Source organism: Chlamydotis macqueenii, chromosome 18 (genome assembly GCF_036417535.1).
Source record: "Chlamydotis macqueenii isolate bChlMac1 chromosome 18, bChlMac1.mat, whole genome shotgun sequence".
Taxonomy (NCBI): domain Eukaryota; kingdom Metazoa; phylum Chordata; class Aves; order Otidiformes; family Otididae; genus Chlamydotis; species Chlamydotis macqueenii.
The window spans coordinates 7556714-7582786 of NC_141573.1; the positions used below are offsets into that span (position 1 = coordinate 7556714).

The 26073-nt window shown below is 48.2% G+C and overlaps 1 protein-coding gene across 5 annotated transcripts in view; it reads right to left on the reverse strand.

Moving 5' to 3' along the window:
• GAS7 (growth arrest specific 7) overlaps nt 1-26073 on the reverse strand; it is a 91605-nt gene that overhangs the window by 45913 nt on the left and 19619 nt on the right. For 3 of the 5 annotated variants that reach the window (XM_086762136.1, XM_086762134.1, XM_086762138.1), the window contains exon 2: nt 9294-9417. In XM_086762136.1, the coding sequence (XP_086618262.1) occupies nt 9294-9417 (124 nt within the window). Of the gene's footprint in view, nt 1-9293; nt 9418-14320; nt 14414-26073 lie in introns of those variants that run through there. The other 2 variants (XM_086762137.1, XM_086762135.1) reach the window with 2 other exon arrangements.

Below are 26073 nucleotides of genomic sequence, written 5' to 3' on the forward strand. Positions count from 1 at the left end.
AGTAAATAAACCGAGTTATTTCACAGGGACTGTCAGGTGGGAGATATCCAGGGCAGAAATGATTGCACTTGACCTGCACCTGCCTCCAAAAGACCCAGAGGTTGTCCAAAGGTGCTCAGGGTTGAACGCAGATGTCAGCACTCTGTCTCTTTGCCCTCTCTCCCAGACAAGGTTTCTTCCTAGTCACGGTCTTCCCACCAGCTCATATACATGAAAAGTTTTGAAAGCTTCATGTACAGTCATTTGGCAACCCAGACCAGCCTGGAGACATTTATTTCTTGAAATTCCAGCAGAACAACAGAGCTTCTTGCTGACTTACTGCAATGGTACCTGCCTTGGGAAGGGAACGGACAGAGACGCCGCTGCAGGACGCCCTGTACAGGCAATCTCAGCCAAATGGTGAAACGGACACAGCCCTGAGGGGCCAACAGAGGTCTACAGCACTTCACATAAACATTTACTAGCTTTTCTTCAGGAAGATCACACACAACCACCCCTCACCTGCGTCACAGCCAGAGATGGAGGAGTGTGCATAAAGCACTAGGATGTTTATCAAGCTGGGACTTGAGCCAGCTCACTTGAAATGTGAATGCCACAAGATAACTGGCAGTTTCTGGAGGCCTTACTTCATGTTTCTCCAAACAGGTCATATTTCTGATATTTCCTAAACCTGTCAACACTTTCTGCCCCTGGATAAATATTTTTTCCCTGGTCTGCGTTGCAGAGCCAATGGCCTGGCCTTCCAGCTCCTGTTATTCAAGTAACCCCCAGGAATACTGAGGTTTTTCTGACACTGAATCTCCTCAAAGTGCTGTCCCTCTGAAGTGTGAGTACCCATGCAGACACGCATTTGTGTGCCTGTGCGAGCACGCCTGGGTCTTTGCAACAGCCGCAGGAACTAAGTGCAGAAATGGGGTGCAGCATTTTACAGATGCCCTATGCCTCCTACACACTGCTGCGGAAGAAAGCCAGGGCAGATATTTTGGGTGTGAAGGGAGGCGTGCTCACCATATGACCTGACGGGAAGAGATTGTTTCACTGTGCAGCTCTCTGTGCCCGCTGACCCATCATGGCTGCATTCTGCTACAGGAATAGCAAGGCTCCATAATCCCATGCGAAATAACAGAGGACACTTTTTAAGTTTCCCTTCAGTTCTAGGCTCAGGTGCCCCATGAGAATCACTACAGCCAGCTTTACCCGTCTGTGGAGTCAGTATTGTCGCCGAAGCTCTCCTTAGAGTCAATTACGAGAGACTGGCACTTACAGGGTGTAGCTCGCATTAGCTATTTTAGACACCTAAATCAGGAAGATAACTGGGAGGTAAAGATAATTATTTCTTTTCATGGATAAATGGAGAAACTGGAAGATCCTGTTCGAATGGAATTGCCCACCCTGAGGATGGTACCTTGTCAGGTAAAAAAGGCTTCTGCAGCATGTGAGAAAGGAAGCAAATGGTAAAACAGAGATGGTGCAGTGCCAGGCATGTGCAGAAAGGCAATTTGTTAGATGGACTGATCACCCAACACCTCCTGTTTTCAGGAGAAGGGAGCAGACCTACACAAATACTTCAGCTGGGGAGTAGCACAGAGCCCCACCGCACCAAAACTTACCTAGCTTCTGCTTACTGACCTTCTTCAAAGGCCGTGTCCCCTCCCTGCTCCCAGCACTGTGCCCATCCCCGCAGACTGCGCGGTGCGGAGCCCACCAGCTGCTGCCGCCCTGCGCACCACTGGCTACGCCTGCCTTTCCCTGGGGAGCAGGAGGGCAGGGCTGTCCCGGGAGGAGCGGGACCTGACCCAAAGCACAGAGGGAATATTCGGCACAGGCGCACGTGGGTACGCATGAAGTGAAGCACAGTAGATGTTCCTCTGAATTCATACTAAGATTCTTTGACTTTGACAATCAGGAAAAGCAAACCAGCAGTTGAGTCACAACAGCCTAGTTAGAGGTGAGATACATAAAAATCAGGGAAACACAAAGATACCAAATAAAGAACAACTCCCACGTGAGTCCCAGGCATTTGTCATCCTCTACATTGATAAATATTTTTCATATAGGTCAGGCTTTACAGACTGAAGAAACAGGCCTGACAGGGATTTCAGGAAGTCACTTTGTCCCTGCCATGCCCCAAAGCAAGGCCAACATGATTTTTCACGGTTTTGCGTCACCTGCTCTTAGAGACCTCCAGTGATACAGACTCCCAGGCAACTCCCTGCTCCCACTTGGAAAGCTAGGAAGAGTTGGAGTTGTCCTTGCTGCAACTGATGTGTTGCTGTGTCTTCCAGTCATGATAGGTATTGCAAAGTCTTCTCTGCAACAGCATTTTATGTGCTTCAAGCCTGCTTTCATGTCCCCATCCACATCTCTGCTTTCTCAGGACAGACAGCCTCAATCTCTTAACATTTGCCCTCAGAATGTCTTCCACATCTCCCATCATTCTTGCTACTCTCTTCTGGGCTTTATCCAACTGGCTCACATCTTTCCTAAAGTGTAGAGCTCAAACAAGATAAAATATTCCAGCTGAGGCTTTATAATTTCCTTGTAAAGTTGGAGGCTTACTTCATGCCTCACAGACAACATTCCTATTTATACAACGGAAAATGCTGGCTGTTTTTGTGCTCGCACAACACTGCTGGCTCACACTCTGATCCTCCAGAGCCCCTACTCTCTGTCTGTAAACTGCTCCATTGCCTGTCTTTGTCACTTAATTATTTCTGATGAAATCTCCAATCTTAAGTACATCTTTACTGAACAACATCCTCCTCTTCCAGCCTGTGCCCTCAGCTGCGGGACGATTGTGAATTCGGAGCCTGTTCTGTGCAGCACACCATGTTCTCTCCCAGCTTCAGCTAAAGTTAAGGTTTTGAATAAGTACTCTCAATGTCAACATGCCATTCAGTACTGGAAATACTGACTAGAAGGAAGCCTCGGGCAGATCCCTGCAGGATTTCCTTTGGTGCAAGCTTCCCTTTGAAAGGGACCATTGATTACCATGCTTTGAGTACGATCTGCCAAACATTTTCACACCATCTTATTGTAATTTAACTGTGGTCCCCTTTCCCTTTAGTTTTCTTTCCCTCTAGCCAGCTTTAAAGTGCCTTTGCTGCTTTTAAGACCTGTCTTCCTGCAAATGAGCTGCCTTTCCTGCGTGGGAGGTCTCTGCTCCCAGACCTGCCCTGCCAGGAGGCTGCATAGCCACAATCCTACCACATAAGAGGGCAAGTGCCTTGTCCGACCACTTGTCAGTGATGGAAGTGGTAAAACTGCCTGGAACCTGCCGAGAAAGCCTGCTCTTGCCAGCACTCACCTTCCCCTCGAAGCCCCAGAGCAGAGTGGGGGGATGCTCTGTTGTCCTCTGACCCAAGCCAGGGCTCAGGCACAGTCCCGAGCTTGGTGAGCATCTCCACCCCACCCTGGGATATGCCTCCCACTGACTGACAGCAACTGGTTGGGCACGCAGGGCAGCTGGTGTGCTGCAAAAGAAGGACATGCCACTCAGAGGATGTCCAAATGCAACACTGACAAGAACAGACAGTGAACCCAGTGCCTGGAGCTTCCACATATGCTTAGCATACGGCTCAGATAAGTGACTGGCTTCTCCCTCACGCATGAGATGGAAGGGACAACCGGAGGGAATATGCATGCTAGCAATGCCTAAGGGATGCGTTACATGTATAAAAACAAAGCAAGAGCATGGACTAAAAACACAGTGCCACCTTTGCTACCTAACATCAGCCCTGAAGGAAAAACCACAATGCAGCACTCTAGCAATTAGCTGAATTCAGCGGCAGACGAACACCGGGTACCTCCAGACTCTGGAAAAGCTGGGATCAGGCAGCTCCTGCAGCGGTACGCTGTGGTGGAGGCTCAGCAGCTGCATCCGTGGATGGAAGCGGCCAGACAGGGTCCCCAGGGCGTGCAGAGCACACATGCAAGGCCAGAGCTTGAAGGAACTGCTAGCAGGGCTCTGGCTGAGGAGAGCTGAGATGCTCCTGGATGCTCTGTGTCACTGGGAGGAGCCCGCCTTTCCTTCCACTCACTTTCTGGCTGCTTTTCCCCCCAGACTGCTACCTGTGAAAGAGCACTAGGATCTCCCACTCTGCCCACTGAATAGCTCTGTGCTTCTTCTAGTTATTGTTAGTTTCTCCTCTCAAATTTCTGCATGCTGGAGTAGAAATAGCCTCTTGCCTCTGCTTCAGCTTCACTGCCTGGATCAGCCTCAGTGGGTAGAAAAAGCATAGAGTAAATAATACAGAAAAGCTCTGATAGGAGGCGTATTCTAAGGCATTTTAAATAAGATAAAAAACCACATAAAACCCAGTCTCCACAGCAGCCAGAGAGACCTGCTGTAAGCTAGAAGAATATCCAGTCATATTTTTTCTCTCTGAAATAATTTGCTTTCTCAGCCAGCAGAGCTCAGACCACGGCTGAGATACAGAAATCCCTCCCTGGATTCAGAAATTTCAAGGAAGAAAAAAAAAAGGCTACATAAAGTATAAACCACTAGAACAAAGCTGAAGTTGTACGGTCCCTTTAGTCAATTTGGTGCTTCAGCACCTGGAGAAGACACTTGATTTGGCATGGTGATTCTGATCTAGGTCCAGGTTGTGCACCTAGAAAAGGAAGGAAACTCTGCAGAGCACTTCAGAGGAGCCTGGGAGGGAACCTACCTTTGGTTGATGACAGATAGCAACCACAGCCTTTCCAGGACAATTTCATGTTTCTTCCTGTTGAATAGGAAGCTTTGTAGATCCTGATAACAGGAGACATGAGGCATACGCGGGGACATGCCTAAACCGCTCTGAAGTCAGAGCCTCCTACTTTGGGACTGAAAACTGAAGTCCTCTCTGACAGAAGGCTCCAAACAGAAGAGAAGCAAAACTAATTTTTTCAGGAAACCCTTACAGTCCAAGTACGTGTCCCAGTGTTTTGCTGCATGTCAGAGGGTCCACCCCTCTGGTGCCAACTCTCCACCTGGCTCCATGCAGCAGAAGGCCCTGGGAGGGCTGAGCAGACAGCATACTGGCCGGGGTCCCCCAGCTGAAACCTCTACCATAACCTTCGGTGAACAGTGCCTTGCTGTTATCCAAGGTGCCTTAAACTCACCTCCTGCTGCAGCTATGTCAATGTACAATTCTAATAAAATACTTCAGTCAAACATCTAGTTTCAGCAAAGCAGTTACAGATGCTGGTGAAAGACAGAAGTGCAAAAAAAACCCCACAATTAAACCACTCAGGCTAAAAATAACCAGAAAGTTCTCTCATTCCCTTATAGCTCTGAAATGTTATCCTCTCCTGATGGGATGCTGCACCGAGCTTCCTTCTCTGAGCACATCTTATGCCTTGTTGCATCTGTCAAGGAGACCCCTGCACAAGGAAGTCTGCATCACAACGTACACTCAGACAGCTCTGGGAAGCTCCTTCCCAAGCCCTTTGAAGGCAGTTCAGACAGATTTAATCTTTCACTCTGAATCTCACTGTACTTATTCCTTGTCCAGGACATAGTTTGGCCATTTGTCTTCATTAAAATAAAGACTGCTTTACTCCCTTGGAGATGCAAATATTTCTTCCTCAGATGGGTGGGACCTACTCTGACTGACTGGTTAACACTTTGTTGCCTCGAGAAGTTATCTTTTCTTCCCTCCAGTGACTCACTCACATGTTTAACTACAAAATGTGTCTTACACACAATCTTGTATTTCATAATAGTGTGTGTATTACAAAGTATACTTGTTGCACCCATCTATATGGGATTAACAGATGTAGAACGTTGTGCTCATGCCTTTCCTGGGAGGCACTGTTGCCATCAGCATCCAGGCCCCTGGACCAAATTCCCTGACCCCTCACAGCCCTCCTGCTGCATGTGTGGGTGATGAAACAAAGCATCATTTCAGACCATCTCAGCTGTGAAATCAGAAGGGAGAGACCACGGGAAAGCAATGTGCACAGGGACTACAGCATTTCCTGATGGCTTAGCAACATCCCTTCTCTTTCAGCTGAGACCAGATGTACATTCTAGCTACGGCTGTCACCCCTACAGTGGTTTTACAGCAAGTCAACATGCAGTCAGCCAGCCACTTTGTGAGTCACTGTGTTAAAGCTGCCGAACACCCAGACTTCCTTGTGGTAGAAAAAGACATTGAGAGAATTTGTGAAGATTCCGGAGGAGGTCTTGAAACACTTTCTGATCCTCCATCTCAGTAAAGAGATGCCTGGTCCCTGAGAGATCTGAAAAATGGTTATGACCTTGCAAACAAGAGTTTTTGCATCAACTGTTGTTGGTGCGTAATGGTGAGCAAAAGACCTTTAACTACATGCATCGGACTGAAGGCCAACCAGATAGCTTCCACTGACCTCTGAGTTACTGTGCTTGTGCACTAAACAGTTATGTCTCTCTCGAACACTCCAGCGTACTTTCATCATCTGGTGACAGCTATGATAAAGACAGAACAACCTAGGAGTACATCTACACAAATAAGACCTTGATGGAAAGAGTCCTAGCTCCTGCTGCTGAAGCAATGGTGCTACGGAAGCAAAGCAGGAAGGAGACCCATGAAAGCCTGTGACAGAGATGTATGCTGGCACTGTGTCCCTATGACAAATGCTGTTAGTGTTATCTTGATACTCCCAGCAGCAGCAATGACAGGACAAATAAGCAGTTAAGACAAGTCAGCAGGTGCAGTCAGTGAGTTGTCCAGTCTACAAGACCGGCAATAAACATTACCCATGCCAATGCAGCTCTACCATAGGAAAGACAGGGACTGCAGTTTTATAGTGTATTGTCTTTGACTTACGCTGTGGCTCAAAGCCAAAGAATACTTCCTGAGCGTCAAGGTGCAATCTCACTGTTGGGCAGCAAGCCTTGCATGTCAAACGTGACTTTATGGTGACTGCATGGCTCAGCAGGTCCAGCTTTGCAGCACAGTCAAGGAAGAAAGTGCATGTCTGACATGAAACTGGACAATCTACCCATGGATAGTCCTGCACTGCCAGTTTTGCAGGGACAAAGGTCAGAGCCAATTAGTCAGATTAAATCAAAACAGCGTCCAGACAGCTGCTCATGCCAGGGCTGGATGAGGCTTCATCACACACTTCAACAGAAAGGCCTGGAGGTTGCATTCAGCTTCTGTTTTGCCTGAGGCCTAGGTGACACACATAGGTGACATTTCTTTGGCACATCATCCACACTTTGAGGAAGCATAGGCATTTCAAATGTGAATCTGATAGTGCAGTACAGCTCAACTGGAGCAAAAATACTCCCAAGCAGTATCATCAAACCAATAAATTAGCAAAAAGCAGTATCTACACACCTAGAAGACTTTCAGGTAGCAGCATATTCTAAGTGAGCAAGCTGAGACAAACTGAGCTTGCCAGGAACACTAGCTAAGCTGGAGGAGTGGAGTACATGCTGCAGGAGAACCCTGTTGTCTCACAAAAGGCTACAGCCCTCATGGAAGGTGTGGGAGGCTCAAAAATGCATGTTTCTTGAGTCCAGTGCAAGACCAACTAACTTCAAAGCTAGTTGTGCTTAGGACTACCCTCTTGAGGAACTTTTTCATCTAAACAGAACTTTGATAAGTGCTCCCTAAAGCAAGGGCCAGAACACAGAAATGCCACTGGTACCCTCTTTTATTCTCTGTTGTTCTGAGAACCATATTTTTTGCTGCATAGTAATCCAATTGCAGTAGCTGAGAGCACAAACAGAGGTGGTTTGGGCATTCTCCTGAGGAGGACTGGTTGGAAGTGACCTCTGGAAGCCTCCAGCCCAGCTACTCACTCTGAGCAGGATCACTGCTAACAACAGTCAGCCACAGCTTTGTCTAGCCAGGTTTTGAGATCTCCCAAGGATGGAGATTCCACCACCTCCCTGGTCAGCCTGTGCCAGGGCTATCCCGCCTTCCTAGAGATAATCACTTTCCTGATTTCTGACCTGAACCTACCCAGCAAGATATGGCTATTGGCCCTTGTTATATTGTCTAACTTTTGTGAGGAAAGTGAAAAAGCTGCCTGACATTATGGAGAAACTGAGTCCAGGCCATCTACCCTCCTGGGGTAGGGTTCCTGTGACAAGAGCTTTTACCACATAAAAACCAGGCTCTGCGTCTCACTGGTTTTATCTGACCTCAAACCAGGGCATGTGAGAAAGGGTCCATCACCGTGATGGCTCAGGACTCAGTTTAATCACCTCCTCACCCACCTCTGAATTGCAGTGGGGACAGGGTATCTGACTCCTACTGATCTCCCAGCTGTGCAAGCCATGCTGCCCACGAGCCAGAGCAGACTATGCTTGAAAACGAAGGCAGGGTTTAATGGTAATGTGCCTTCTGGAGGGTCCTATGAGATGTCATGCATAAAACCCAGGTAAATAATGCCTTGGCCAAGTTCTAGGCCACAGACTTCTGAAATAAAACACATCAGTCCTTGAATGGGCATTGTGACAGCCCATGGCTCTCCTTGCACACATGGCGAGTCAGAAGCAGGAGTGCCAGTAGTCATTCCTGGTGGCTTTGACTCTGTTGTGAACAAGGTGAACTCCTGCTGTTCTCTCCTTCCTTGTCATTCTGTCATTCCTTCTGCTAAAGAAATCTGGTTTTGCTGGTCACAGGTCCCTGTGTTTTGCAACACTGTTGTGAGGTCATGACAAGAAAAGCAGGTAGACAAAGAGTCTTAGGTAAACTGGAGGTGGTACAAGTTTGACAGGTCTTGAAGAGCTGATAAGATTGTGAGTTAAGTCTGCTTCTCTTCTAGTGTGACAGTTAATGAAACACACAAATACAGACTGAAAATTCTGTCTTTGATGTACCATTACATGTTTTTCTTCCCTCATCTCCATGGGCAAGCTGACTCTGACTCGAGCAACTTTTCCATTAACTATTTCTGTTTTCCCCAACGGTGCTTTTGTGATACTCTGCATTCTATCAACCTACTTTACATATTTGTGCATATATAGACATACATATCTCTAGCTAAAAGGAAAGGAAATAAGGAATGTGGTAAAAGTTATGTCCCTAACAGCGTTCTATATTCCAGAACATTTACAGCAGGGGTGTTTCTACTTTACATTCTGTCTTTTGTAAAAGCTTCAGATGTCTTCTAATGGTCAGAATTTGATGATAGAGGATCAGAAGACTAAATCTTCTTATAATTATTTTCTTTCATATGGTGGCAGGGTCATATTAATTCCTTTAACTCTGGGTCTACCTTGTCATCAAAACCAACTTGAGAAACAGTTCCCTGCAACAGATCTGTACTGCAAGGGTGACACATTTACTGGAGTCCCCACTCCGACTTACCATTCGTGAAGGTGTTCACGTAGTACCTTCGGCCCTGGGGAGACATATAGCTCTGCCAGCCGGGGGGAAGATGGCCGTTCAAGGTATCTTCTCCTGTCTGAGGAGTTGCCTTTCTGGGTTTCTGCTGAGAAGAGAAAAAACCCCAACCTATTAAGTCAATGTCTACATAATGTAAAGTGTAAAGACTCACATCCGGAAAGGGACCACGTGGTTTGGAATTCTAGAGGTCACAATACACCCAAAGAATTTCAGTCCATTTCTCCCCTCATCTGTCCTAGCTTCATCCAGAACATGAAGCAACCTTCCTTTGGAGCACTGAGTACACAGAACATCCTTTGGGAAAGAAAGGAAACCCGCCTATATTTGATGTCCCATGAGCACCTGGACCTGTCCAAAATAATTGTTTCCATTAAGTAGTAAAACACAAAGTGTAAAATAATCAAGTGTCTGAGAAAGGCAGGCATACACCTGGCATTCATTTACTTTCCTATGGATATACTGGTGGGTCAAAGCACTGGTCGTGGAGGTGCCGCCCCAATTTAATTTACAGGGGCACCATCACCTTCAGATGTTTTGAAGAAGAAACACTGCAGAGCCGTTTTGCCTATAGCAGTAGTGTGCTGAAGTAAATGTATCAGTATGCTATTATATACTAATAACGCATGCAATTAGCAATGCATACATTACTGATCTAGATGTAATCTGGATCCGTATCATCCAGATACAGGATCATTAGGATCCAGATTACCAGGAGTGATCCAGATCACTAGGAACAGCAAGAGATGAGCACCATGCTGTCACCTGCTCTCCAGGCATACATGGAGTTGCTATCAGAGTTCAAGTGCCACCTCAGCTGCACATCTCTTCACCACCTCTGTTGCAAGCCTCCGTGCAGGTTGAGGGTGCACAGAACAGAAGGAGGTGAAGCTGAAGTGCACGTAATTGTCTGCACTACATTGCATCACTTGGACTATTTCCCTCTTCCGTGTAGCTCTGATGGTTCCTTGGTGGCTTGGAATTTATAGCAGCTGCTCAATGGGAGACTGGCAAAGAACTTCAAATCAAAGGAGGCATGGACCCATCTGGTCCCTTCAACCAGAAACACTGAATAAGGCAAAGGCAGAGAGAGACGATGCACAGCCAGAGATTGCCAGTTGCAGCCCTACTGAGCTGCGCCTACAAACCCAATAGCCTTCTCCTGGCTCACATCCAGAGAGCTCCACTCTGCCTTTCCACAATCCCTAAGGCAAACCAGGCATGCAGCATACTAATTTTTGTTTGTTTGTTTGCATTGCCTTCAAAGGAAGAAATACAAGAGAACAAGGGAAAAATGTGTGAAATTGAATTATTTATACCATGGGAGCTAATCTCTACCCAGGAAATGCCTTCCGACACAGCGGGGTACAGGTCTGAAGTGGCTGCATGCAGTTCACAAGCAGTCATGTCCAGGGAACAGGCAGAGCTTCAGCATCTGCCTGAATATAATGTTCAAACGCTGACAGTACCATTAGGAAGAAACTTGTGATGGGTCCTTCTCCTACACATCAGTCTGAGTGGAACTCCAACTCTGTTCCAACCCAGAATAAAAGGGATGTTTAATGATCTTGGAGCCAAAAGTCTATTTTATGTTTCTTTTCAGTTTCAGAAAACTGATTACAGGGGCTCTCAAGAGGCACTGAACTTGAGAATGACTTGGTGTTTGTGCCTCATCGAGCGTACTTGTACAGACAGGTGACAGGCTGCCAGGCAGCCACACAGACCCAGGGCCAGTGCGAGATCAATGCTGTCTCACCACTGCAGCCCAGATGGAGCTGACTCAGATTTTAGCTCCTCTCCTTGAGCAGAGATATAGCCTGGGAGGCTCAGCTGGCCCAACATGAATTGAACAAGTTAGGTCAGGAGATACGAACAGATTCTACTGGGTGTAAGACTCAAATCTCATGCTCTGCATGCCTATGGCTAGCAGGGTGGTATGCAAAATTAATCGGTAGGATCTCCACCATCTATTCCTATTCCCTGTGTTTCTGCTCTCTACGGTTTAATCAAATCAATTTACAGTTCCGCTCACCCTGCTGTACATGTGAGAAAGCAGAAGCTTTCACAGTTTATGTTACTATTTGGTTTTTTTTTTTATTCTTTACAGATCTCAGCTTAAGATGCAAGTGAAAACTCTCTCTTACACATCAGCTGGCCCAAAGGCACATGTCCTCATTATTGTTAATGTTATGCTATTGCCTAGAAATGCACTAAATGAAATTCTTGTCTCTGTGAAACTAGCACAACCATGCCTGTTCTGTGATCACAGGGGCAGGACCCCTCCATACGTGTCACTGAAACACTTCTTTTTCACATAGCTTTCTGTGAAAGCTCTGAATCCTACTGATGAAAACATTAAACCTCATGAATATGACAGAAAGATTAAGCTATCCCCGTTTTACCTCTGGGTTATCTGAGTTCTTCTCCAGCATGGTATGGGTGTTTTCAGAAATGCCTGGTTTCACTATGCAATGTCACTTTTAACATGGCTTCAACAACCACATACTTATTTCCAGTTCTTCACAGCTGCATACTGGCACCACCAGAAACTTGCTCACGCAGCCCTGACACCTGCAGTACGGCCCTAATATCCAGCATCACCCTTTTGTTTGGTTTTACCCTCAGTCAAGACTGAAAATAACTCACTGCAGGCTTCCTTGCACCTTACCCACACACAAACCTTGTCCCATACACAGGTGGGTCTGGTGAGAAAGCCAGGGCTAAAAAGGCATTCAGAGGTTCACGATCAAGTAACATGCAGATCAGAACAGACAGCATCATAGCCCCAAGCCATTTTTTGAACCACAAAACCAGTCTCTCTCCCAGCATATTCCAAGGGATAGCACAGAGTGCTGGGAAAACTCCTGGGACAGCTCCTGAACTCTCTTCATCACATGGGTAATGCCCCCCCCCCATTATTGTTTGCAGAAGCACACTGAAGAAAAAAAGAAGTTCCGCAGTGTGGGAGTATATCAGCTCATGAAGAATTTGGCAGCAGGTTGGGTCCCTCAGATTCACTGCACAGATCTCTGGCCTTGAAGATAAAGTTACAGCAGACTACCTCTGCTGTGCATGATCACCCTTAAAGAGGAATTTGGGATAATCCAGCCCTGGGTTCTGTTCCAGAATCTTGAAGGTAGAGAATTTCACACATTTTTACTGCACACTTGCAGTTCCTGTCCTTAACACCTTCTTTCCCTTCTGGAACTGAAGCCCTATCCATTCCTGCTACCCCTCTTTCTTGATACAGTCCCATAGCCATCCCATGTGCCAGGCAGGTCAAGACAACGTCCAGCTCACTTGAGGGGCCCATGGTTTTACTTCATTTCACATGCTCAGCACCAGTATCCTGCAGGGTCAGATACGGCTGGTTTGCGGAAAGGAAGCTCTGCAATTGCCCCATTATCCTTTGAGTCACATTTTCAGTGTTGCTTCAGGTCTCCCTAATGGACTGCAGGAGGAGAAGAGGTCTTTTTAAAATAGGTGCCACGGTTGCACTCTTAAAGGCTATGCCAAGAGACGGATGTAGACAGTATGAAGTGGACATCAGGAAAAGTTACGTGGAAATAGTACAAAGACCAAAGCTAAGCCAATGTTTTAGGTATAGTCCTTGCCAAAAAGCATATCCCTTCAAAAAAAGCACAGCAGCATTATGTTTTGCAGTTACTAATTCTATTTTTGAGTTACTAATATTTCTACCTTTGTTTCTGATTTTGCCAATAAAGAAGTGTTGTGAGCACAACAGTCTGTGAATGATGGTGAAGAGGACTGAACATGAGGAAAACCCCAGCGCTGCCAAATGCAGAAGTTCTTGTAAACAATGGGGGATTGGTTTGCTCGGATTTGTGTGGAGTACGGATGCGTGGATCTCTTCCTTTTGTTTTAGAGAGAAATGTGATCCTAAGCAGCAGCTCGCTATTGGACTTTATCTCCCCATGGGGACTGCAGAGAAAGATCCTCTGGATGCCGGGACCACTTCTGTGTTAGAGCCCCTAACTGGTCCCGGAGCAATCCCCTCCCACACGCACTTCAACTGCCATTCCTGTAGCAGCTCTGCTCCAAACTGATACTCTGTAGGGGAAAGAGGAACTGAAAAAGGCATATGGGAGGAATCAAAGAAGAAACAAAACTTGGCTTCATCCTCTACTCCTCACCACCCTACACTCATTGAAACAAAGATACCAGGAGGCTCTGGAATAGATAGTGTGGGGCAGTAGCCTATGGAGTTGGGCTCTATCATACCTCACAGATTAAGCACCTCAGTTTTGGCACACTCAGCAGTGCATCCTTTCAGAAACGAGAGTGCCAGCGGGGCCGTGATGGCAACACATTGTCCCTTCTCTGCCAAAACAGCAGATCTGAGTAACAGGAGAGACTTTCTTACTCTGTTTTCCTCAGCAGACACAACTCTGTCCGAGCTAGACCCTCTGCAGTCCCTTCTGGCATCACAGTTAAACTGGAGCCATGTGTGCACACCCATATGAGAAAAGTTTGGGGTAACCTGGCACGTAATGATAGGTAATCCTGCTGCCGAGACAAGACAGAGAGGGGAGCCAGGAGACAGCACAGAGATAGGAAGCGGCCGATGGATGGTGTTCCAGAGCCCAGCACCACTGCTGGCACAGCACCGCCAGATGGGCTTCAAACCTCTCCCTAAACCCAGCTCTTACCAGGGCACACCCTCAGCCCAGCCACATGTCACAGGAAAAGTGAGGCACTTCTGCTTGCACACCTCTTCCTTAGACAGCTCAGCAAGACTGCTGGCACTTTGATCGGTTGTTCCTATTTTTAGGAGAGGTATTGCCAGGAGAGTTTATGAGAACAGCAACTCACAGCAGAGGACTGTCTACACGGAGAGGAGGTTCCAATACCAGCAGAGAGCATTATGAACCAGTAAAAACAGAACGGCAGACAGTGACTGGAAGCTGAAACTAGCCAGGCTCAGTTTGAAAAGAATCTGCCAACCATAAGTATCAACCGGAACGGCTTACCAGGGGGCTGTGCACTTTTTGTAGTCCCTCCATCAAGATTAAGTGCCTCTTCTAGAAGACCTGCTCTATTCCAATCAGAGAAAAAGATGGGACCCTGAGGCCCCTGGCCCAGCAGTGCAGAAGCTCGGGCTGGATGGGCTAGCAGTTCCTTCTGCCTTCCAAATCTTGCAGCTCCTGCAGTGCCTTTGAGCTGAGAGAAACCCTCAACGCCACTCCGCCCACTGTCACTCGTGGGAGCGTCACCAGCTGCCGCGCGGTGGTGGACAGGCAGATCTGGACCTGAAAAGGATGCCTGCAACACACCGTTGAGGAAACAGGAAATCTGAACAATGCGAGCAGAGAACATATGACCCCAGTGAAATCTTCCTGTATCTGTATTTGCTGCCTGGAAAAGGGACCAGAGTATCTCTCAAAACATTCAAAACCAAGAATGCAAGCACTTTCCTCCTATTAGATTTCCTAGGACCAGAAGTCCATGGCCCAGCAGGCCTCATTCTCCATAACAAGTGATGTTTTTAATTTGCTGTCTGCAGAAACACACCCACTGGCATTGGGTTAGGGATGTCAGGGAGAGGAGGACAGCCGGTGCGGGTGTTGCTAAGCACAAGTTGTCTATAAGCGTGTCTGAAGGGAACGACAATGGGTTGGACATCCTGGATGCTCCACACAAAGAAGAGCACCAGCTACAGCCTGCACATGGAAGCCCTGGCATTTGCCACCCAGCTGAGCCAGCCCTGAACAGGGCAGCACATCCAGCAAGGAGGTAGTGGGGATGCCTCTCCCACTCCACCTCTTCTGACTTCCTGACTATTTTGTTTTTCTTTTCTTTCCCACTCTTCCTCATCAAGTTAGCAGCAGCCCAACTCATCCTGTTCCAGACCACCTGGCAATGTGATCCCCTCCCAGTGGTGGAAAAAAAGAAAGCCAAGAGGAGTTTTATGCAGCAAAGTGAGGCAACAGGGAGCAAAGGGCCCACACATATCAGTCCATCCCATGCTGACTGACCCCCTGAGACAAGTTCAGCCTTGCTCAATAGAGGAAAATCACTTCCCATTTTTAAACTGCAGGAAATCCCCATTCCCTTTCAAAGAAGGATCCTAGGGAGGAAACATCTGTGCGCTTAAAAGCCTGAGCTCCCTGAAGATGTGCTAGCTCTCCTGAACACGCAGCCCAAGGTAAAACAAAACAATCCCAAAACCACAAATGCAGGCCCTGAGCAACCTGACCTAACTCTGAACAGGGAGTTGGGCCAGAGACCTCCAAAAGTCCCTTTCCATTTAAATTCTTCTATAATTTTACGATCTTATTTCAAGAGCACCAAGCCTTGGAGCAAATGAAGAGGATGCCTCTAGCTGTGGGAAAGGTTTGAATTAAAGTTCTGCATTCTGCTCTTCCCACTTGCTCAGAGTCACACCGCGCTTCTGCTGAGATCCAACAGCACAAAGAACGGCTGCAGGGTGCAGCCAAGGAAGCCGGGTCTGTGTTTGACGGCACCTGATGCTGCAAACAGGATTTGCCAGTGAGAGAAGCCCACAGAAGTCCCTTGGTGGCAGAGATGCCTACACCAACACTCGTGTCCACCCCAGGCTTTGCAGAAAGGACACGGCCATGCCTGCACTACCATGAGCCCCAGCAAAGGCAGATGCCCGGGGCAGCCCTGAGCCCCTCCGGCATTGCCCGCAGTGTCTCTCTAGCGCTTGGAGTCATTCTGTGTTTTGTTCATTTTTATGCAATCTTTCTTGCCTAACATTTGGTTTCCATGGAGTCACATACACTGTGTGAAACAAATTTATATTTAGAAAGTGGAGCGGGTCATATGACCAGTCCTGGTTGTCATGGCAACCAGCACAGCTCCCGTTCTGCTGAATCTGGTGGCACATGGCTGCTGGGGACAACTGGCCCTCCCTGGGTGGCCCTGCAGGCACAGCCTCTGCAGCAGAGACGCAGCAAGACACTGCCAATGGCACTACCCTGCCAGCGGCATCCCTCTCCTTTGGGCACCATGCCTCCTCTCCGGCCACCTTCTCCAGCACCAGCCCTCCTCCTCGAAGAGAAACAGTCCCTCGGCCCATGTCAAGTGCTACAGCGTCACAGATCGCTAATGGCACTGCCAGGCCCGAGCTGTGGGCTAAGCTCTGCCCAGCACAGGACCCACATGCCAGTCTAGCAGGACAGCTCTCTTTTTTCGCAGTCTTAAAAATCTCCTTGTCCTACCAAGTCTTTTCTGTGCCACACCAAAGTCTTCTTCACCCCTTCTTCCTTGTAAATAACAGCAGCATCTCCATGCAGCTGCTGTTTTCTTGGATGCCATCTCTGCCACCTTCCTACCAGCCCACCACAGCCACGACCAGGAGGACCTGGTGGCCCTTGTGCACGGGTCTCCCGCAGCTCCACACCCCCATTTGGCTCGGAAATGCAGTCTGCACGCTTCCCACCCAGTTCTACCTTCCCCGCTGAGGGGCTGAGCTCCCAGCCAGATCCACAGCTGCCAAAATCCTCCCTCTGCTCCCACCCAGGGCCCTGGCTGCAGCGCAGGCAAGTGCCCAGGACTTTGCTTTAAGGTAATATCCATGAATAGCACTGTGTTTGCAGAGAATTAGCCTCCTGGGACTGGTATACTTTTCTCCGCCTGTATCCTGAACTGGGGAAATCTAAACCGCTTCTGAAGGACACATGATCCAGGGAGAGAGCCTGGGTGATGTCTTCTGGCTCAGTGCTGTGTGAGAGACCAAAATGGGTGGGAAGAGAAATGCTCTCATCCGTGAATCCCGCCTAGACCCCTTCAGAACAGGGGCTATCAAGTCAGAGGTGAAAAATCCGAGTAACTCCAGTGCAGCTCAGTCGTCTCCCTTCTCAACACGTGCCTGCTGCATGAAGCCAGGTCAAGGAACCACGTCAAGAGCCAGACTGGGAGAAGCCTGTCTCCTCTGATGGGTCTCATGGGACCCCAGCACCAGGTCTGGCCCAGATCCTGCCACACGCGATGCCCGCTGCCCAGCAGAGCAGCAGTTCAGGGAGGCTCCTGGCGATGGCTGTAGACTGCTTTGGCTGAGGAGAGGGAAGCTGGGCAGGCGTAAGAAGTAGGAAGGACAAGAAAGATGGGTGGAGGGGTGGGAATTCAATGTGGGGAAGGAGCATGGGAGTGGGCATGCCCCGATTTGGGGAGGGTGGTTTACAAAAAAAAAAAGTTAAAAAGCCTGTGACAGCTTTTGGGGAGCAGCAGGTGTGGCAGGAGGGTGAGGGCAGTTTGAGGAGGAGGAGAGCCCGGCTGCTGGCTTTCTCGCCTCTCGCTCTGCCTGAGCTCTCGGCACACTCCCAAGAGAGTTCACCGCTTTCCTGTGCTCCCTTTTCAGCATGCTCACAGCCGTGCAAGTGCTGCCTTGTGACAGTATTCAGCACTATCCAACAACGGTGTAGAGCCCTGGCACTGAATTTGCAACCAAGAAAGGGGAAGCGAGGTACCACCCTCACAGCAGGTGCTGAAGACCCTGAACAGCCAGATGGCAGCGGTGTCTGCTACGGGCAAGAAAGCTTATCTAGAACATGGTGACCATGGCTACATGCAAGTGAAACGTGCCTATACCCTCAGGGAGCTCACAAATCACCCCTAGGAAAATACACGGTTGTTTTTCCTCTGTGCTAATACACAGATCTGTCCCACTGCCTTCGAGAGCTCCTCCCAGCTAGTGTTATCCAGCTGAGCTATACATGGAAAGGTGATGGCCAAAGAGACTGGATGGGAATGGAGCTACAGGCAGTCACATCGGGCAGCAGCCAGGAGCTGGCACAACTAAGGTGGAGCATCTCCAGCATGGCCTGAGGAGGCCAAAGGTGCACTTGGCCAAGGAGGGGTCAACCAGACAGACTGCTGTGATGAAGGGCTCAGCTCCACACACAATGACACACAGAGGAGCACTAACAGCAGTGCAGAGGGACAGTGACGGGTAAGGGACTGAGATAATTTAATCCCACAAACACAGCACCCTGCCCCAAGCCTCCCCGGTGCATGAGAGCCATCAGCCCCATTGTCTGGGGTGAAAACCATCACAGTGAGTCAAGGGAAAGGCTCTCCAGATCATCTTACAGACTGATACTGCCTCTATGGGTATGGGACTCATTATGGGATGCAGGCAAAGAGCATCTTGGGATGGTTAGGGGAATAAACAAAGGTGGGGGAAGGGAGGAAACCAGTGTGGGGAAAACAGAGGGGTAAGGGGATGAAAGGAGCCAGTCACATGTAAGCGGGCAGCTGGTCGTCGCATTTGTCTGTCTAGGCCCTGAGTCCGCTGGTGCTGTGTGAGTGTGCTGAGTGTTACTGTCTGCGTTGATCTGTGCAGCTGGCCATGTGCCTATGTACAGAAGAACCATACATATGTGTGTGTTGTTTACCAGGAACACATGCTTAGCCTCACTGCTGTCAGGACGTGGGGAGATGAAGCTATGGCAGCCTCACCTCTAGCGAGCTACCCGATTCAGCAGCCCTTAACACACTGCTCGTGCACTTCCCAGCCCTTAGTATTTATCCTTCTAGGTGCTGATGTAGAGGACAATTAGCTGAGGTGGAATAATTCCAGTTCAAAACAAAGCTAGACAATGCTGAAGAGATACCTCACATGCACCTGTCCCCTGCTACAGCCCTGTGAGAACAGGGGAGCATTGCAGCATCTCTGTGTCTGAGCCTTCCTGCAGAAGCTCAGCTCTGCAGGCACCAGTTTAGAAAAAACCTTCACACACTATATCTCCATAAACTCTATGGCACAGGGTACAGAAAAGAGGCAGATCTCAGCATCAACATGCTGCCTTGGAGACCTTCATGGGAAGTCAGCATTTGTACCATATAGAACTTAAAAGGCAAGTGCAAGAGTGCCAGGAAGGACCAGACTGGAACATCTCACCCAACTGCCTCCCTCAAACACGGAGCAATTCCTCCCAGCACTCTTTTCCTGTATCAGTCAAGGAGGTTCTACAAAATATCTGTAGTCTGTTTTCTTCTTTCACAAAGAGAAAAAGAAGTTAGCACTCCTCCATTCCTCATTTTCATCCCATCACCATCGTTTCTTGCTCTTCAGAGAGTTAACATTTGCCATCCCCACATAAGGGGCTGTGGAGGTCTGGGAATGGTTCATCTATGAGTATACTGTCACCTTGGGTGACCAACGAGCAGCACACTGAGTGCTCTGCTGCCTGTTATTAGGAAATGAAGCCATGGTATCCTCCTACCATGATGTCTCAAAATAACAGGATGTGGCCAGTTGGGACAAAGCTGATTTCTCAAGAGATCCAGAATGACAGTAGCACAGTTTCATGTTTCTGTGCATGCTGCTGCACAGACAGGGCTCACTAGGATATGACAAAGTTTGACATGAGCTACTTGAGTCACAGCCCCATCCCCTCAATAGGAACAGAGACCCAGAGCTCTGCCACAGGGTGCCATGAGCTGGCTCCTCTGGATCCTAAGACTTCCCCAGGCAAGAGTTATCACACCACAGTTCAGTAGAGTGGGAAGGGGCAGGAGAAGGTAAAAGCCTGGGGATGAGGCAGTGCCAGTACTCAGAGCTCCAGGCTGGATATGCCCTGTGCCAAGGCAGCCTGAAGGAGGCAGGAGCCCTCCGCCCCTCGCCCGGCTCAGGAGGGATGTGCTGCTCCGTCTCTGACATCAGCATCTGGTACAGGGCAGAGAACCAGGGCCAAGCGCTCTGAAGGGCTTTGTTGTCCTGCGCAGCCGGGGACAAGAGGGTTTTTGTTGAGCAAACCTTGTACTGTAGGAGTCACCCCCATACACCCAGAGAGTCACAAGGCCAGGTCAGGCCAGCTGCAGCATTACTGCCTGTCTCCAGTTTGAAGTGACACGCTGCGGGGACAGACCCCTCTCTGAGGGACTGCAGAGCATGGCACACCAGCAAGATGATCAGAGGCCAAGAGGCAGCCAGGGAGCAGGGGGCAGGCTGCTTGCTCCAGGTGCTCTGCACTGGAAAGGGGACTGGAAGCAGTTAAACTTCCCACAGCCACCTAAACTCAGTCAGACCCCTCTCCTTCAGCTGCTGCATGGAAAAGGGGGGCAGAGAAGTCACCCACAGCAGGCAGAGAGCTGGGCAACACAGCTGTCTCCTGAGCTCCTAGGGCCCTGCAAACGCTGATTTTGGAGAAATCAAACATCCGGGAATAACGCCAAGTGTTTTTACATGGGGCCTCCAGTCCGCACGCTGCAGGAAAGCTCGGCCTGGCTGAGCGCTCTCTGCTCTGCATGCCGACACAACACGCTCTTACCAGCCCGGGACGAAGCCCCACACCTACCCACGCTCATCTGCGGCAGGAACGTGTCACCTCTCTCCAGACAGAGCCGAGAAGCACTGATGGCTTCATGGGATTAGATGCAGTGCCAGGGTGGGATATTTCACAAGACATTGCAGGGAACTGCAAAATACATGCACAAAGAACTGGAAGGGAGCCCCAAGCCCCTCTGGTCTTTGTGGGGATGTGCCATAGCCCTTCTTGCTATGACCATCCCCAAACAATGCCACAGGGTTTTATCTGAAGACAAATGTGAAGAAGTAATGGCTTAAATAGGAAAAAACTTGAACAGAAGCCTAGCAGAAATAAGAGATGGCAAAGCAGCCTGTGGCTTGCCCACTGCACAGCTCTTTCAGGTCCACTCCTGATCTCATGCACGGACTTTGTGTTACACCACACTTTGCATCACCCTCCCGGTCCCTCAAAATCCCTCCGTGGGCTCCCGCGGGCTGCCTGGCCACGTGCTGACCCCTTTCCCAACTCCGTGGCACCCGGCAGCCTGGCTGCCCACCTGCCTCGAGTGTGCTCCACAGCTCCCAGGAATGACAAACATCCTCTCCTCCAGCAGCGTCGCCTGACCTGGAGCACAGCAGCCAGGTAAACAAACCCCAGCTTACGGCAGTAACGCAATAAAAGAACTGCCCCCAGCAGCAAAATACTCCTGCTCCAAGTCAGATTGCAGACGTCCAGCGTTCCACTTCAGGACAACACGAACGTGGTGCCATTGCAGGAGCCATTAGCAACAGACTCACTTGCTGTCATGGTTTACATGGAACTGGTACATTTTATCACTCCAGCGATGCACAAGGCACAAAAAGTTACAAATAAAAATAAAATACTGCAAAATATACAAATCACTATGAAAAAGTTCTCACAGGGGTACAATGTACCTACGCAACGTCCCTTCAAACATCCACTGCTTACAAGGGGGCTGTGCCAGGGCATGCCTTACTTGCTTCGTTCTCATACATCACTATTTTTTAACAAGCACAATTCTACTGCTGTGTTCTGCAGTTTCCCAGACACAATAAAAATCACTTCATAACAACTGATAATTACTGCCTGTTCTTTTAGGAAGGAAGGGATTCTCCCTTAAATTATACAGGCTCTCTCCCACGTGCACATGCAGGCGCGCACAGCAAAGCTAAGGCACAGCAACATCCACCTCTGCTGCAGGCATCTGCCAAAAACAGCTGTTTACAACATTTTGGAGCAAGTGAATAACATATCTGTATGTTAGAAAAGCAAGTAAAAGAAAAGTATCACAGAAAAATTTCTGGTCAGAATTCCATTGCTAGTGTACTCTCCTTTTCAAGGTAAGTTAAAGGATATTCTGAGATTGTCCAAATAATAATGCAGGTTAATTGTCAGTATTTATCTTTAATTACTTTAAGATTTCAAATATCCTCTCTCTTTTAGGAAAAATGTTGGGACTAGGTCCCCGAGAACCTAATCTTAGTGATCTGCATTTCTAATAAGATACTTTTATTATAAATATTATCTAAAAATCTATGCAATTAAACCAAAATTGGAATAGTTAATTCAGATTCTGTTCCTGGCCCCAGGCCTTAAGCAAAGCTATTAAGGTTTTGGCATAGTGCAGCTACATTTTCCTGGGCTTTAAATTGAAATTTGCTCCCCCCTGTTGCTGTGGTAGGTCAGGATCCCCAAATACAGCTCCCAGCTACTTCTGCAGGCAGCCTGGATGGGGGGGACCTTTTATTTACAACCATCCTCAGGTTTTTTTGAATGGTGTTTCCCCTCAGAGAAAAATGTTATGCAGCCCTGACCTGATACTCTCTGGATTAAACAGCCCTCCACAACCCAAACTTCGGGAACCTCAGATGCAGGGAAAACAATGAAATGGCCAAGATACAAAGTGCTGCCAGATGCACATTCCTGCGCCCTCCCTCGTAATCTCTCTCAGGCGTGGGGAATGTAACTGTTGTTGCCTGTAACTCTGCAGCAAAGCGCACTCAGACAGACACATGATATTTAGGTTTTTATTTTTTGCTGCTGCTACAGTTCTTAATAAGTGAGCAAATGAAGAAAAAAAAAAAAGACAGGGAAGGAGGCCATTCCCACAGCTTGCCAAGGCTGAGCGAGGCTGCTGGGGCCTCCACACAGAGCCGTGGCCAGCCCTGGCCAGGTGGCCACCCAGGAAGGATGCTGTGTGCCCATCCCTGCTGTGGGGACAAGGTGGCAGGGGGAGGACTGGGGGCTTTAGGGCTCCATGGTGCAGTGCAAAATACTTGCTCCCCGCTTGCAGCTGGGGGACAGGTCTGCCAGGCTCAGCAGACACGTCCTGCAGCAAGAGCCCCGCTGATACGAGCCTTGCTGCATTTGCAGCATTTTTCCAGGGGTCCCTTCAATAAAAATGTGAAGTATGGGACTGCCTTTATACCCTGACAGAGGACCGAGATGTCACTAAAATCCTCTTCTCCTCCAGGCTCACCAACACTGGAGGTTGCTCAGGCAGGACATGCTGAGCATCTCCGTCCAGTTGCCTTGACCTCCTCCCACAGGAAGGTCTGGACAAGCGTGGCAGAGTTGCTTACTGGCACCACACTATCTTATATTCATTTACAAGCTTCTTCCCATTACAGGAATGGAAGAGTGCAGATGTGACAAACAGGTAACACAGCACCATCAGCTGCTTCTGAAGATGACCCTTGATGAGCAGAGCATCTCATAGAATCATAGAATGGTTAGAGTTGGAAGGGACCTTCAAAGGTCATCTAGTCCAACCCCCCTGCAAGGAGCAGGGACATCTCCAACCAGATCAGGTTGCTCAGAGCCCTGGCCAACCTGGCCTTGAACGTTTCCAGGGATGAGGCATCCACCACCTCTGGGCAACCTGTTCCAGTGCTCCACTACCCTCATTGTAAAACATTTTTTCCTAATATCTAATCTGAATCTCCCTCCCTGTATTTTAAAACCATTACCCCTTGTCCTATCACAACAGGCCCTACTGAAGAGCTTTTCCTCAGCTTTCCTGTAGCCCCCTTTAGGCACTGGAAGGCCACTCTAAGGTCTCCCTGGAACCTTCTCTTCTCCAGGCAGAACATCCCCAACTCTCTCAGCCTATCTTTCAACAGAGCGGGCAGTCCTTGGCCACGTGGATGCCTCTTACCTCTGACATACCACTGCTGACAGGAAAGGGTCTGTTCATGTTTACTTTCTAATTAGCAGCATACCTTTGAGCATTTGAAAAACCTCAGTTTCTTGTCCTCAGAGCTACTGCTCCCAGCCTTCTGCACGTCAAAGGAGCTCAGACCTCATTTGCCCAGTTTACCTCCTTTTATTGAAACTCCACAGTACAAGCATTTCATCTGAGAAGAATATCCAGGTCACCACATTTGTGCGGTGAAATTTATCTAGTCCTGGGATGGCCCATATACAAGAATAACATTTAAGCCAGCACACTGCAGACGGTGGGAAGGACTGCAGAGGAAAGGGACGACAAAGGCAGACCTCGAGAAAAGTGCCAGGAAACAGCACAGACAAGCAGGACCAGGACAGGGAGACTCATCGGTCGGAGGTGATCGGCTGCAGCCAGGATCAACGCATGCGGCAAAGTGGAGTGGGCAGAAAGACAGACAGGAAATATGAAGACAAGATTCAGCTTGGAAAAAATGCAAGTACAAGAAAACAGCCCAAAAAACAGGCAGTGGGAGGAAAATCCCTGGAAATAGTTATTGATGAATTTTAATTCACCTCATCTAGTAACTGAGCATCCTTAGAAGAACACTGAGTGTCACTGGGTCACCTCCCCTCCCAGTCACTCCTCTGTCCCACTAACATCAGTTTAGAGGAAATCAATAAACCGCCCATTTTAAAAATGCCACAAGTCCTTTCCAGACCCTCTGTTCTCTTTGAACTTTACCAGACTTCAAGCCCCTAGTCAGATGTCTATGAGGATGCATTTTTGCTTCACATCAGATTTGTTTATGTAGCAAAAAGGATGCAGGAAGTTCTCAAAAAAAGGCCAATGTTAAGGCACAGCTATGCCAATGGTCAACCAGTACCTGGGTGATATGCATAGGAAAGTTAAAATTTTGCTGGGAGGTGGTGGTTACTCCTGTCAGGACTTCCAGGCCAGGTTACAAACTACAGTGTTGACACATCACCAGAGGTTCCCTTTCTTTCTCAAGCCTGGGTATTCTGTTGGTGAACTGCTCGTCAGTGACATGCACCACCGATGAAGTATGTGATTCCACCCTTTGACATGGGATGAGACACACAAGTCCAGAATTCAGCACTGCACTCACCCTCAAATATCATTATTTCTGTGCAATTCACAACTTTTTCTGTTCCAAGAGAAATAAGCTTCAGCCTGAGCATGCTACCTACAGATGAGCAAGCACAGAAATTGCCTATTACCACACCACCACCCTTTAAATGTAATTTTGGCTTTGAGTTACTGCAACTATACAAAGGCAGCCAGAGGCACCCAAGCCTGTGTAACTTAATTGCCGGTATAGATAAAGCTCATTGCAGAGCTGAGAGCTGAACGTACACATCTGGAGGAAGGCTGGCCCCCTAATCCCTGGGACTATCCTGCAATGAGGATGCATTTCCAACATGGTCCAGACACTGACCTGCTGCATACTCAAGATTCATCACCAAGCCACTGTCTCTCAAAGCATATACAGAAAATCCATCTGCTTGGTTGTTCTACATCCAGCAAGTTAATCTAGTTTATGAAACTCAGCATTTCTATTTACATCTTCCTCTTCAGTCCACTGGATATAATTGCCTCTTACTCCTGCAGTGAATTTTAATAATTATAACATGGAAACATCAGAAGTCATTGGGACTGGGAAGCCTTTGTGCCCGGTGCTATGCACGTAAGGAAAGGCACCTTTTGGATTGCTTTTAAATGAAAAATAAGCTGCCAGTTGCTCTCATGACAAGTACAGAAGTGTAGGCGCAAAAGTAGATAAAATCAGCAGAAAAGCATTAACAGTAAGAGGAAATGTTCTATAAATGCAGTAGTATTAAGAGGAAGACCAAGTAAAGGAACCAGTTACGGCTCTGCGTCAAAGGAGAGCTACCCATGGATGACCACGTGCAGCACGTTCAAGAAAAAGTCATCTGCTAATAAAGTCATCCATGATCAAGTGGCTGTCAGAGTTTATACTAGTAACAAAGGGTTAAGATCTCAGCCTGCAACAGGGAAGGAATAAGTTGGAGAACACAGATGGATTAATTCCTCCTAAGACTTTTAAAGAGCTGGCCCATAAATCTCAGAGCCATTGCTATCATCTCTGATAATTTGTGGAAAATCAGGGAGGGAGAGTTCTGGCAAAACATATAGTGCTTAGCTTGGAGAAATGGGAAACGAAGGAGACAGTGTTGTGGAGCAGCCAGTTGAACTCTAGTTCCTAGAAAAATAATTGAATAAATTATTTAACCATTTTTAAGGACTCTGAGAAGACAACAAGCATATAATCAAAGAC